This window comes from Myotis davidii, unplaced genomic scaffold (assembly GCF_000327345.1).
Source record: "Myotis davidii unplaced genomic scaffold, ASM32734v1 scaffold663, whole genome shotgun sequence".
NCBI classification, from domain to species: Eukaryota; Metazoa; Chordata; class Mammalia; order Chiroptera; family Vespertilionidae; genus Myotis; species Myotis davidii.
In genome coordinates, this window is record NW_006295816.1 from 7,880,943 (window position 1) to 7,894,375 (window position 13,433).

A 13,433-nucleotide genomic window follows, 5' to 3' on the forward strand; every position below is an offset into this window, starting at 1 on the left:
GGTCTTTCTCTTGGGACATAAGACTTCCCAACCTGCAGTATTTCCACCCCCAGATAGTTGATACCTAACAAGATTGTACTTTGGACTTAAACCACAGTTTATATTGAAAGTTAATATAAAAAATAACCTATGAAACTAGTTGCTGTGTTTTCTCCAAGGTCATTGTCTCTAACATATCTGTAAGGTTTCATGGAGGAAAATCCTCTTCGGAAATCACATCTGTGTGTGTTTTGAGTAACCGATTGCCTGTCCTCTCCTGAGTAAAAACATCATATGACATTCATCATTGTCATAAAGTTTAGATTCAGACTTGTGTTCTGAATGATATAGTGCAGGAGTTAGCAAACTTATTCTTTAAAAGGCCAAATGGTAAATATCGTTGGCCTTACAGGTCATGTGGTCTCTGTGAAAACCATTCAGCTTTGTCATTGTAACACAAATGTAGTCCTAGATGTTCGAGACTGAATGGGCGTGGCTGCGTTCCAATAAAACTGTACAAATGTGGAAATTTGAACTTCATATAATTTTTACGTGTAATAAAATTATCCTTCTCTTGATTATTTTCCAACCATTTAAAAATGTAGAAAAAGTCCTTACCTCTCAGGCCATACAAAACAGGCAATGGGATGGATATGATCCTTAGGCCTGAGGTTTTTTTTTTTGCCTCAGATACATATTTTATATAATAAGCATGTATGCTCAGTTCCATCATCATGCCCCCAAAGTCTTTATCATTTGAAAATAACTAGAACAAAATATTTTCATTTTTAAAACCAAAAGTAGATACAGGTGAGTATCGCATTGGGATATGGTGTTGGTGGCAATGTTTAGTATGGATTGGCTTTGAAAAGGTTTTTGAAAGTCATAAATGCTGTGGCTTGAGACCATGTCATTTGTTTTGTGACTGAACAGATAGAATTTGTCCTTAACTGGCTTTTCTTTCATTTTTGTTCATTGTCTGTATCTACAGCTGAGGGTCTTCAAGTTAGCCAAATCTTGGCCGACTTTAAACACACTGATTAAGATCATAGGCCACTCTGTTGGAGCCCTTGGAAACCTGACTGTGGTCCTGGCCATTGTGATCTTTATTTTCTCAGTAGTTGGCATGCAGCTGTTTGGCTCTAGTTTCAGTTGTGAAAAGAAAAACCCAAAAGCCTGTGATTCTACGACATCCCCATGTTTTCGACGCTGGCACATGGGGGATTTCTACCACTCCTTCCTGGTGGTGTTCCGCATCCTCTGCGGGGAATGGATCGAGAACATGTGGGAATGTATGATAGAAGCTGATAAATACCTGTGCATTGTTATCTTCCTGTTGATCATGGTGATAGGAAAACTCGTGGTGAGTGTCTTAGACTTTTTAACATGAAAATACATGAACTAAAGAAACACTTTGCTTCTTTTGCAACATTTCACTAGTGATGTTCTTATTCTAAACAGAATATTATGATATTACATAATATTAGTAATTTGTGTTTGAATTTGGCTTAAGGCAAGTATGATAAGCATGAAACAAAACTTCCTTGTCACAATAGTGCTTGTGTTGACTGATGTCCCAATAGCTATTCTACCCCAGATGATTATTCTAAGATAATCATCATATTCTCTTTGCCAGTGATTGGCTGAGGGAGGGGTTTGTGACTAAATTTGGTCAGTATGATGTAAAGGGATGTCCACTGAGGAAGGTTTCTTATTCTTTAAAAAAAATATCTATCTATCTATCTATCTATCGATCTATCATTGATTTCAGAGAGGAGGGGAGAGGGACAGATAGATAGAAACATCAATGATGAAAGAGAATCATTGATGGGTTGCCTTCTGCATGCCCCCTACTGGGGATCGAGCCCGCAATCCAGGCATGTTTACTTGACCAGAATTAAACCTGGGATCTTTTAGTCCACAGGCTGATGCTCTATCCACTGATCTAAACAGGCTAGGGCAGGTTTCTTATTCTTAAAGAAGAAAAGGGGACAAGGGAACAAATGGTATTTTTACTTCCTCTGGGCTATTTTATGACAGGGATTCTGGATAGAACTGTAAACATGCAGCCACCAGAAGAACCAGATAAGGCAAAACCAGCACTGAGGAAGGTAGATGCAACAACATGTCTACCTGTCATACCTAGGTCCCTGTTTTATTTTAAAACTTCTGGCTATATTGCATTTCCTTATTGTGTAAGCTGACTTGAGTTTGTTACTTGCAGTTGGAAACGTAGGTATTTATGGAGTGGCTAATTAGGCATCTACCAGTGAGGGTGTGAAGAGACAGGAGACACCCAAGGACACCTGAGTTGGGGCTATGGTGCAAATATAACTAGGTATCTGCACATGGTAGTTTATCCTAAGAACCCAAGGAGAGTGTGGATAGACAGTGAGTGATACAAAAGTTCAGAAGAGCAGGACACCACCAATGGGAGTGGGGAAGGGATCATTAAGAAATGATTTGTGTAAGATACGGTACTTGAGAATGGCATTTAAGAGGCAAGGAGAGCCGAGCAGATAGAGGAGAGCTTGAGCAAAGATGCAGAGTTGGAGATTCTCACGGTGAAGCTGAAAAATATTGGCTGGACCCATTTACACCCACCAGACACTTCTCCCTGAAGGATGTATATTTTGAGTTGGTGCGAGCCACAGAGGAGTTTGAGGAGGTAAAGATGATGGATTAGGGGTGTGTAAATATAAGCAAAAATCCCAAGTAGGGCGCTGTGGAGATGATCTGAATTTAAGGTGATACGCGCTTCAATAGAAGAGTTGTAGATTTGATTCAAACCCTTCTGCCTCAGCACCAGTACTTAATGCAGTTCAGGCAGTGGGATCTAAAGAGCCTGCACAAAGTACACCAAGTCTCAAATTTTGCTAACAGGAGAGGACCCCACAGCAATCTTAGACATCAGGCCCATATCCCTGTGGGCAATTCCAACGTAAGTATCCAAGATTATGATTCTGGCTGATTCACAAGGAACATACGTTTGATTATACCACATGGTAAAAATGTTCCACTTTCCTCTGGCCAGAGTCTACAATAGGTATTGCTTATATGTAGATAAGCTGGATTTGGCTATTTGTACCCCTTAACATCAGTTTTTCTTTTGTCTTATCTTGCTATCTCAATTACTCCTCAATCTCTTCTCTTTTTATTTATTTTATAGATGAAATTTGTTGAGAAATAGAAGGACATAGAAATCTCATTTGATTTGGTTTTGGGTCTTGGGGAAAATTGTACTGAAAACCTACTGTGTCCTTTCGTTTGCTAAATTGTCCATTCTACTTGTGCCCCCACTCCAAACCCTCCCCAGGTACTCAACCTCTTCATTGCTTTGCTGCTCAATTCCTTCAGCAATGAAGAGAGGGATGGAAACTTGGAAGGAGAGTCCAGGAAAACCAAAGTCCAGTTAGCCCTGGATCGTTTCCACCGGGCTTTCCGTTTTGTGATACATACGCTGCAGCAATTTTGTCGCAAACGATGCAGGAGGCAGAAGTTACCAAAGCAAAAAGAGGTGACAGAAAGCTCTTCTGCAGAGAACAAAGACGTCATTCCCCTGGTCACAGAGGTTAAAAGAGGCCCAGAGACCTGGGAAGAGTCCAGTGTACTAACTCCTGCACCAAAGCCCTTGAGCGTTAGGCCCGATCGGACTTGGTTGGCCCCCCTTGCAGAGGAAGAAGATATTCGATCTCCTGTAGACAATGAACAGCCTGTCACACAATCCGAGTCTGGGGAGCAGGTATGAAGGTTCACACAGAGGTTGACTTAGAGCTTGTGTCGAGCTAGAGTTGCTACAGGGCACTGGTGTACTATGCATGGATAATAAGGGGAGAATATGTGGTGGCTGCCCCTCAATGCCATGTGCCCATCCCAGGGCTGTGCTGATCGTGGCCCTGTACATGTGGCACCGATGAGAGATGTTGGAGGAGCTCAGAGGGGAGTGAGATCAGAGTACGCTGGGGCAACAGGAGAATCAACTGCCTTTAGTTGAGCCCTAAAAGAATTTGGGTTGGATAAAAGATGAGGAAAGAATGTGGAAAGTGAAGTGAATAGCATAGAAAAAGAGACAGTGATAGGAAAAAACTCAGAAGGGTCTTGGGGAAAATTGTTCTGGAAACCTATGATATCCTCTCATTTGCGAAATTGTCCATTCTGCTTGTACCCCTACTCCAACCCCTCCCAGGTACCCAGCCTCTTCATTGCCTTGCTGATGGATGCAGGGATCAGTGGTGGGGCTCATGGGTGAGGAGTGGTGGGTGATGAGGGCTGTCAATTCCTTTTTCCCATATAATATCTTTATAATTGCCCCATAGGTCTTGGGTATTCCCTTCTGGGTTATTTTTCCTCCATATTTTTCTCTTTGCTTTTTTCTTTTGGAGGTGTCTGTGCAGATATCCTCAAGCTCAGAGATTCTTTCCTTAGCGGTGTCCAGTCTACTAAAGCCCATCAGTGGCATTCTTCATTTTTGTTACATTTTTTACCTCCAGTGTTTGTTTTTTGTTCTTTCTTAGAATTTCCATTGCTCTGATTAAATTGCCTGTGCATTCTCACATGCTGTCTACTGTATCCATCAGAGCCCTTAGCATTTTAATCATGTTGTTTTAAGTTCCTGGTCTGATTAAATTGAACATCTTTGCCATATTGAGTCTGGTTCTGATGCCTGCTCTGCCTCTTCAAGCTACATTTTTTGCCTTTTAGTATTTGTTGTGACTTTTTTTTCATACTTGGACATGATGTATTGGTAATGAAACTGCTGTAAATAGGCCTTTAGTTATATGTTGTTGAGGTGGGGGCGGGGGGCAGGGAACGGAAGAGATCTATTAGAGAGGAAAAGGGAAAGGGGAGAATTCACAAGTATATGGAAATTAAGCAAAACATTCTTAAATAACCAAGTCAAAGGAGAAATCACAAAAATATTTTAAATACTTAAAGATAAATAGAAATGAAAATATCATATGCCAAAATTGTTGGATGCAGTTGGCTGCTCTCCCTCTTTTTCTCCCTCTCCTTCCTCTATGCTGAGGTCTCAGGCTTTCAGGGAGCCTGAGCCTCTGGACTCTGGACTTCACAGTGATTCTCAGTAGCCCCGTCCTTAGGTGGGAGGGAATGGCTAGAGTAAGCTGGAGTTGGCTATTTCCTTCCTTCCACGTGGAAATCTAGAGCTGGCTGGAATAGGGGATTATCCTTCCCCCAGGTCAGTAAGAACGTGATCAAACCCAGCAGGTTAGGTTCTGATTAACTAGTTTCTCTTGGGGGCAGGGCTTGTTAAGGAGAACAGAATACTGCCATACCATTCAAAATGGTATCTTTTACCCTGCCCCCGCTGAAAGCATGAGCGGATTTTCCTCCAGTATTCACTCAGAACTTGGTAGAGCTCCAAGCGGTAAAACCTGAAGATGGTCGTATGGAGCTTGTATCTCTTAAACTTGCCCACACTTAGCCTGCAGCAGTTTGTCAATTACAGTTCAGGTTTCCCTACTCTGGCACTGTTCCTATGGAGTTTTTTGCCTCTGGGTTTCTGCTCTGATAAGTTGTGGTTCTCTGTATTTGGGGCTAGGGTCAGCATTTGCGCTCAACCTCACTTATGGATCTAAAAAGAATTGTTTATTTTCCATTTTGTACAGCTTTTAACTTGTTAAAATGGAGTGTTAAAACCTCCAGGTGTCAGCCTAGAAACTGGAAGTCTCTGGGAAGTTTCTAAATTATAAATCCAATCTCTTTACTTGCTATAGGGCTATTCAGATTTTCTATTTCTTATGGAGTCTGTTGTGGAAGATTTTAACATTTTATTTCTAGAAATATGTCTGTTTCATTAAAGTTATCTAATTTGTTGACATATAGTGTGTTTTTTTTTTCTTGAGTAAATTCACCTCCCAGTAGTTACTTTGGGGATGGGGAGCAGCTATTTATTTTATGTTTATCTCATATTTTGGAGTGCTAGTTTAAAAATTCATCTTTGGTGGGAAGATCTGTCACTCACTTTAAGTTCTCTGATGTCTTCAATTGATGTTTATAGGTCATCCATTTCAGAATCAAGTCTTATATAGCCAATTTTGGATTATTGTCAAATAGTGGTACTAAGCAGATTGCATATCCAGTCACTGAACCAGTGGGTTCCTTTGCTCAGGTCCTATTTCTGAGGCCTCCATAGGTATGCAGCTCTGTATAATCATAACTCCAAGCGTTGGCCAGAGCTTATTTTCGCTCCCTCTCTTAAGTTCAAGAACTTCAACCCAGCAGTTGAAGTTTCAAGCTTTGGATGTAGTTATGGTTCTGATCCTCACAGGGGGCACTTTTAGCCATTTACTTACTATGTGCTTTAAATTGTTACTATTTAATATTTCTGTTCTCTATCTGGTTCATAGATATATTTACCTGTTTTTGTGTGTGTATGTTTGTGGGTGTGTGTCTGTGTGTGTTATTACATGTGTTCAAAAGGAGAAGTGTTCTTAAATCATGACCTTGCAGTGTCAGATTCACTGGAACTCTCACATAGATTTTTGGATAAAACCCTCACCTAAAGTGTGACTTCACATCTTTTTTGGATATCCCTGCAAGTCATCAGACACAATTTTTTTAAATTTATTTTTATGTAGTAATACATTTTTATATTTTCTTTTATGCCTTTTGATTTTGATAAGCTAACCTATTTTCCAAAAATTTCTTCTAACTTTTTTACTCATCTATTTTTACATCAAATTATGAATTTTATTTTTACTATACTCTGGTATTGTATTACTGTTTCAGGGGTAGCTAATTATACCAATACCATTTATTAAATAATTTATTATTTAGCTGTGAATTGAAAGGCCACAATAAGTTTTACCTCTGAAGTTTTTGGTGAATATTGTGCCAGAACCATATTATGTTCATATTACTTCTGAGTAAATTTTGTTATCTGTTTTCTATAGTATAGGGTGTCTTAAAATTCACGCAAGATTTGAATTTTGCGTGAGCATTAACAACAACAACAAAAAATAAAAGCCTAATTTTACTTGGTTTATTGAATCAGATTCTAAAATCTGTTGCCCTTTGATTTCAATCCCTTCAATTTCATAAGCATTACCACGTACTAATTATGGCCCAGGAGCAGGGACAATGAAGACCAATGAAGACCACAGCTTTGTGTATGTGCCAACAAAGCCGTGGAGGCCATTTACCCGATGTGCTTTTCCATACATAACCCTATACTATATACTTTATGAATCAATTAAAAAGTTGCAATTTTTAATTATAAACCTGTATTTTCTTTCAAAATTACTTGCGTGAATTTTGGGACACCCTATATTTTCTCCAGATTTGTTTTATGTTGAGTTTTTCCACAGTTTTAAAAACTGAAAAGAAAAAGAATAACAATATCACAATTTTCATAACAAATAGAAAACCAAAGAAAATGCAGTCTTGTTTCATCTCAAGCGAGATTTCCAGGAGGAATATTAATTCTACTCTGGTCTTCTCTGTATTCAGGCCTATGAGCTCGATCAGAAGGACAAGTCCACCAGTCTAAGAGTTCAAAATGTGGAAATTGAGGTGTTCTCTGAAGATGATGCTTATATACCAGTACAGAATACCCGAAAGGTAATTTCCCCAGCACGTTTCCAGAAGGAACATGTGGCATGATCATCCACACACCTCTCTAAGAGAGCCATTGTGGAAAATATTAAGACTAGTGCAGAGAAAACTTCTAGGGTCACATCTTAAGCAAAGGTCTATACCAAGGTTTCTCAACCTTTCCACTATGACATTTGGGGCAGGATAATTCTTTATTGTGGTGGGCTGTTCTGTGTTATTTAGGATGTTTAGAAGCATCCTTGGCCTCTACTCTCTAGATCCCAGGAGCATTCCCCAGTTGTGAAAATAAAAAATTTCTCTAGACTTTGCCAAAATATCTCCTGGAGGGGGAAATCATTGAGAACCACTGGTGTAGGCCTATTATTCCAGGAGTTGGGTAGCTGAATATTACAGTCTCAGTAAAGTAGCCTTCTCCTCATCACCTGGCTTCCCTGTTTGGGGTTAGGCAGCTGACCAAGGGTGTGATTTGAAGGGAGGAAAAGGTTGAGAAACTATGTCTTTATACTCCTTCCCTTTCCTCCCCCAGGGGAGAGCAATTAGAGAATTCTTTCCTGAAGTCAGGGCTGGTCAGAGCATTTGGAAAAGGACCCAATAAGAGGGATACTTTCTTGATTCCCCTCATACCTAGAGGCTCTTGCCTGGTTAGTTTCATACCTAAAAAGTCATATTTTTATAAGGTATTAGGTACTACCGTGGTGAGAGAGGGTGTTGATAAATGGTTCTCCCTTTCCTTTGTTCTGATGCACAGAAGTCTGATGCTATCAGTGTGCTCTCGGAATGTAGCACCATTGACCTGCAAGATCCCTTTAGGCCGGTACCGGAAATGGTTCCCCAAAAGGAACCAGAGAGATGTTTTCCCAAAGGTAAGTGGTAGTATTCCTGCATCCAACTCACAAAATATTTGGATGGGATTCTGTTATTCTTTGAAGTTCTGTGGTTTTGATATATTCATTTTTTCTACTTCTACTGGAGACAAAAGTGAAGAGAGGTCACTCATAGGTTCTTGGGGTCATTATCAGGTCTAGTCTTGATTTGGGTAGCTCAGATTACAGAGACTAACAACCAGGGTAGAAACTCCAGAAAACTTTCCAGAAAGCCCAGTGAGCCAATATGTCCACCACTCTGTAGAGTCCCCAGTACATCAGTTGTCAGGATATACTTGAGTCATGGAGTCAAAGAACTTGACTGTAAGTTTAGGGTTGACTAAAACCCCTGCCAGGCCTTCAACTCATTCCTCAAGATTCTTCTCTGGACACAGGATAACATTGTAGCCAAGAGCTTCGTCTCTGGAGCCAGACTGCCTGAGCTCAAATTCTGGCTTCTCTATGTTTAATTTCATTAACCTCTCTGGGCCCCTTTTACAAAATGGTATAATAATAGTACCTGCTGAAAGGGTTGTTATAGGTCTGAAATGAATGAATATAAATCACTTAGAAGAGTGCCTGGCACATAATAAGCAATCAACAAATGCAGCATTTTCTGATTCCTTGAGTAGATATAATGGTTTCTCCCTGTGTGCCTTCATTATTTTCTGTATTCATTGAGGGGTATTTATTTCTGTCCGTCTCTCCCATGAGGTTCTTAAACACAAAAGCAATATTATTGTATCTCTATTGTGAGAATAGAACCTGCCCTGATTATGGGCTCAATAAATGTTAAACACATAAATAAGTAACTTAACAAATGAACAAATGAATCTAAAAATTAAAAATTTCTCCATCAGTTTGGGACTAGGCTGGGTTCAAAAGGAATACTAAGGATGGGTTTTAGTGTTGTTTGACAGCTCTAAAGCTGCCCAGGGGGTCAGAGGTCAGGCTAGGGCTAGATTGCTATTCTTTTGACTTCCATTTGGACTGGTCCTTGAGGTATGGAGAGGATGTCAGCAATGAAGATGGAAGCAAAAGGGGGGGATGATTCAAGAAGAAGAGAGGAGTAGGGTAAGAGAAATACAATTTTAGGAAATCTAATTTATTGATGTTCTGAAAGATGGAGAGAGGTAAGGGGCAGACTGAGGAGACCTCACAGTGATTTAGGAAGATGATGAGAAAAGGAGTGGAATGCTGTAGCCACCATGAAGTAATAAGCATCCACAGAATTAAGGAGGAGTGGAGGAGGAGACAAGGTGAAAAGGTGATGTGATTCATCTAGATGGCTTGTGTGTGTTGGGACCAAATGCTCAGCTATTTGTATCTTGACAGTTGATCAAACTCTTCCATGGGTGGTTAACAAAGCCTGTGTCCATCCATGCCTCGTGTTCCCTGCAGTTCTTAGGACACTGTTTACTATTGCCAAAAACATTGCTGCATAACAAACAACCACAAGACCTCAGTAGCACACAGTGATAAACATGATTCAGCTCATCTAGGCTGGCTGTCTCTGCTGATCTTGGCTGCTTTATTCATGTGAGTGGTACTGACTAGGAGTTGGCTGATTTATCCTGGGTTTAATTGCAATGTGGCTTTGTGTAACATGTCTGTCCTCTTCCTCAAGGACAGACATGTTACACAAAGCCACATTGCAGTTAAACCCAGGATAGATCAGTTAGCTGACCTGAATACACCTTTCTTTAAAAAAAATGGGGTGGGTTTATTGATTTCAGAGAGGAAGGGAGAGGGAGAGAGAGCTAGAAACATCAATGATGAGAGAAAAATCATTGATCGGCTGCCTTCTGCACACCCTCCACTGGGGATTGAGCCCAGAACCCTGGCATATGCCCTGACCAGGAATTGGAACTGTGATGCTCAACCACTGAGCCACAACAGCCTGGCATATACACCTTTCTTATATAGATAGAGGAGAGCAGATGGAAACATGCAAGGCTGCTTAGGGTCTAGGCCAGGGGTGGGCAAACTTTTTAACTCGAGGGCCACAATGGGTTCTTAAACTGGACCGGAGGGCCGGAACAAAAGCATGGATGGAGTGTTTGTGTGAACTAATATAAATTCAAAGTAAACATCATTACATAAAAGGGTACGGTCTTTTTTTTCAATAGTTTTATTCATTTCAAAAGGGCCGGATCCGGCCCGCGGGCCGTAGTTTGCCCACGGCTGGCTAGGCTCAGAACTGGCTCACTCTGCTCTATTGGCCAAATCAAGTGACACAGCTAAGCTTAGATTCAAAGGGTTGGGAAAAGACTCTACCTCTTTAGTGTAAGGAATTGGAAAATCACACAGCAAGGGGCATGTGTACAGGGAGGGGTGAAGAGTTGGGTTGTTAATGTATTTTACTATAGACACTAATGGGCGTTCCTTGTAGGCCTGGCTTGCTGCTTCTCATGCTGTGCTGTGAACAAGAGAAAGTCCCCCTGGATCCTTTGGTGGAACCTGCGGAAAACCTGCTACCAAATAGTGAAACACAGCTGGTTTGAGAGCTTTATTATCTTTGTGATTCTGCTGAGCAGTGGGGCATTGGTAAATGATCATGTCTTGTGGGGACATTGGGGAACAAGGCAGCGGGGGAGCTGCATTCTGACTTTACCTTCACGGGGCTGTGAACGTGGGCGGAATAGGCACAAGTGGGATCTTTACTGCTGGTTCCCGTTGCGGATAGGATTTTGCAGAACAACTTCTGGACTCATGCTGCCCCGGGGCTAAAGGCACTTTACCCACAGGGAATCATGACCCAACCTAGCACTCTAAAGTGGCCCCTGAAGTCTGGCCCTTTACCCCAGGTCTTTCTGTCATTCTTGGAGGATTTCTAGACATTTCACTCTATCCTACCAGTTTCCTCCTTCAGACAGCAGCACTCCTACTCTCTTTTTTCTTGAAGACCATGACGCTGCTTTCTTAAAGATAAAATGTGAGGAGAAGGCTACAGGGACCGGATGAGGGTATACTAAGTTGCCTTGGTGTTTTCTATCACTTGTAATCCCTTGAGAGGGGAGACAAAGAGATGCCACTTAATGTGCATGGCAGATCCTTCCAAACTGAGGTGTTTTGTGTCGCAGTGAGGTTTGGAAATAACTGAATCCATCAGCCTCCAGAACCACATAGTCATAAACTCCTTCTAGCTCTCTATCCTCACCTTTTGGTCCTTTCTGCACCCCCCCGCCCCCCACTTTACCGCCCCCTTTGCTCCTATCACCAATCTCTCTCTCTCTCTCTCGCTCACTCTCATTCTTTCTCTCATTCTCCCTCCCTTCCTTCCCTTCCTCCCTCATTCTTGTACCTTCCCTTAAAATGGCCATACTATAGAATTAAATTGTCTTCCAATTTTTATATCAAGTGAATGGAGCCCTGGGCTCCTCCTGTTGAATTTGGAGTCACAGAACACCTTGCAGTATGTCCCCAGCAAATAGAAGGGGACAGGGAAATGTCTTGCTTTTTTACCCCTGCCTTTTTGGTTAGTGCTCTACACCTGTGCAATCTCTGGGTGAAAGGAGATGAACACATACTGGGGCCCATCAGAGGCTTTGACCAACAGACTCCTCATTTATCTACTCACCACAGTGTAAATGATTCCTCCATCAAAAGAGCAGATTTCTCTAAAACTATCAAGAGACGTTCCTTGATCAATTTCTATTGCTAGTCCTTGTTTGGCCTTTGGTTTCCTATAGTCTTCTGGTGATTACAATCTTACTGGCTGTCTACTGTCATTCAAGTGGTAGGGGGTTTTAATTTACTCCACAAATGGTACTTGGTGTCTACCAAGCCCTGTGCTAGTCAGTGGAAAGCAGTGGTGCTATCAAAAGGCCACACATGCTCCATGGCACCATGTGAGAAAAAGTATAATCAGAGAAATAGCAGATGCCACACAATCCTCTTTCTCATCTGCCTTCAGCTGAGGCTAGTGTAGGCTGGGCAGAGTGAGTTGAACACACAAGCAGAGAGTTCCAGGAGAGGGATCCAGGCACTGTTTCACTGTACATTATTTGCAGAGAAATAGAGAAAAGAAATACCTCGTTGATTGCCAGCAGCCTTAGTTATCACATGGAAGCTTATTAAAAATGCAGTTTTGAGCCCAGCCCACACCTGCTAAATCAGAACCTAGGTGATTTTGGACTTACAAGAGTTTGAGAAGCTCTGGTCTGGGAAACTATGTAATAATGGGAGCTTCCTGGATTAGTAAATGGCCTCATTATAATGTGGGAGCCCCCAAAGAGCAGTTGCTGATTATCAGCTTGCTCTTCCATTGAGCTAACTCAGACCTGCGGAGCCAGCTAAGCTTCCAAAATGAGAGAGAAAATGAGCTTCCAAAGCCATTCATGCTTGTTTCTTTTAATGGAGTCTGGCAATTAGAGACCAGGACCCTAATGATATACTCAGAGAAGCAGTGAGTGACATGGGGCCATGTAGGGTGGCCACTAACTCAGTCTTGATGGAAGAAGGACAGTTTCCTATAGAAAAGATGAGCTAATCTTTTGGGTCGAAGGGCTGACAAGGAGCCTATGGGATGGAGGCAGAGCAGAGATAGAGGTCCTTCCCTAGTCAATTCCACTGGGGAGTTGGAAGTGAAACTTAACTCCTTTGCTTTCTTTCCCCCCCAGAGCCATGGAGCAGTGGAAACCTCGGTCCCGACAGCAGGGCTGCTGGCTTTTTTGCTCTTAGTGTTTGCCCAAATGTCCTGGCAGATTTAGTGTCAAGGCCCCTTCTTTCCTTCCTTTCATCTTCAGTAATTCTGTGAAGGCCAAAAAAACAAACAGTGTGCGTCCTCATTCTATAGACCCTGAAGCAGCACCCGCACACTTGGGCTGAAGGAAATGTTTGTACGTAGCATGAAAATGGGTCTCTCTCTGAAAGCTAGGGTGTCTCGTTTTCATAGTCACAATTAATGAATGTTTAGTTTTCAAAGTAATTTACACTGGGAGCTCTAGCCCATAGTGTCTCGAACTTTTGCATGACATGGTGCACATTCAAAATGATCAGGTGTGTAGGGAGGGA

The 13,433-nt window shown here is 41.7% G+C and overlaps 1 protein-coding gene across 1 annotated transcript in view; it reads left to right on the forward strand.

Annotated features, from left to right (window-relative positions):
* SCN11A (sodium voltage-gated channel alpha subunit 11) overlaps positions 1-13,433 on the forward strand; it is a 105,090-nt gene that overhangs the window by 75,140 nt on the left and 16,517 nt on the right. The window contains exons 15-19 of the mRNA XM_006770556.2: positions 971-1,342; positions 3,296-3,721; positions 7,450-7,560; positions 8,303-8,417; positions 10,810-10,964. Of these exons, the coding sequence (XP_006770619.1) occupies positions 971-1,342; positions 3,296-3,721; positions 7,450-7,560; positions 8,303-8,417; positions 10,810-10,964 (1,179 nt within the window). The remainder of the gene's footprint in view (positions 1-970; positions 1,343-3,295; positions 3,722-7,449; positions 7,561-8,302; positions 8,418-10,809; positions 10,965-13,433) is intronic.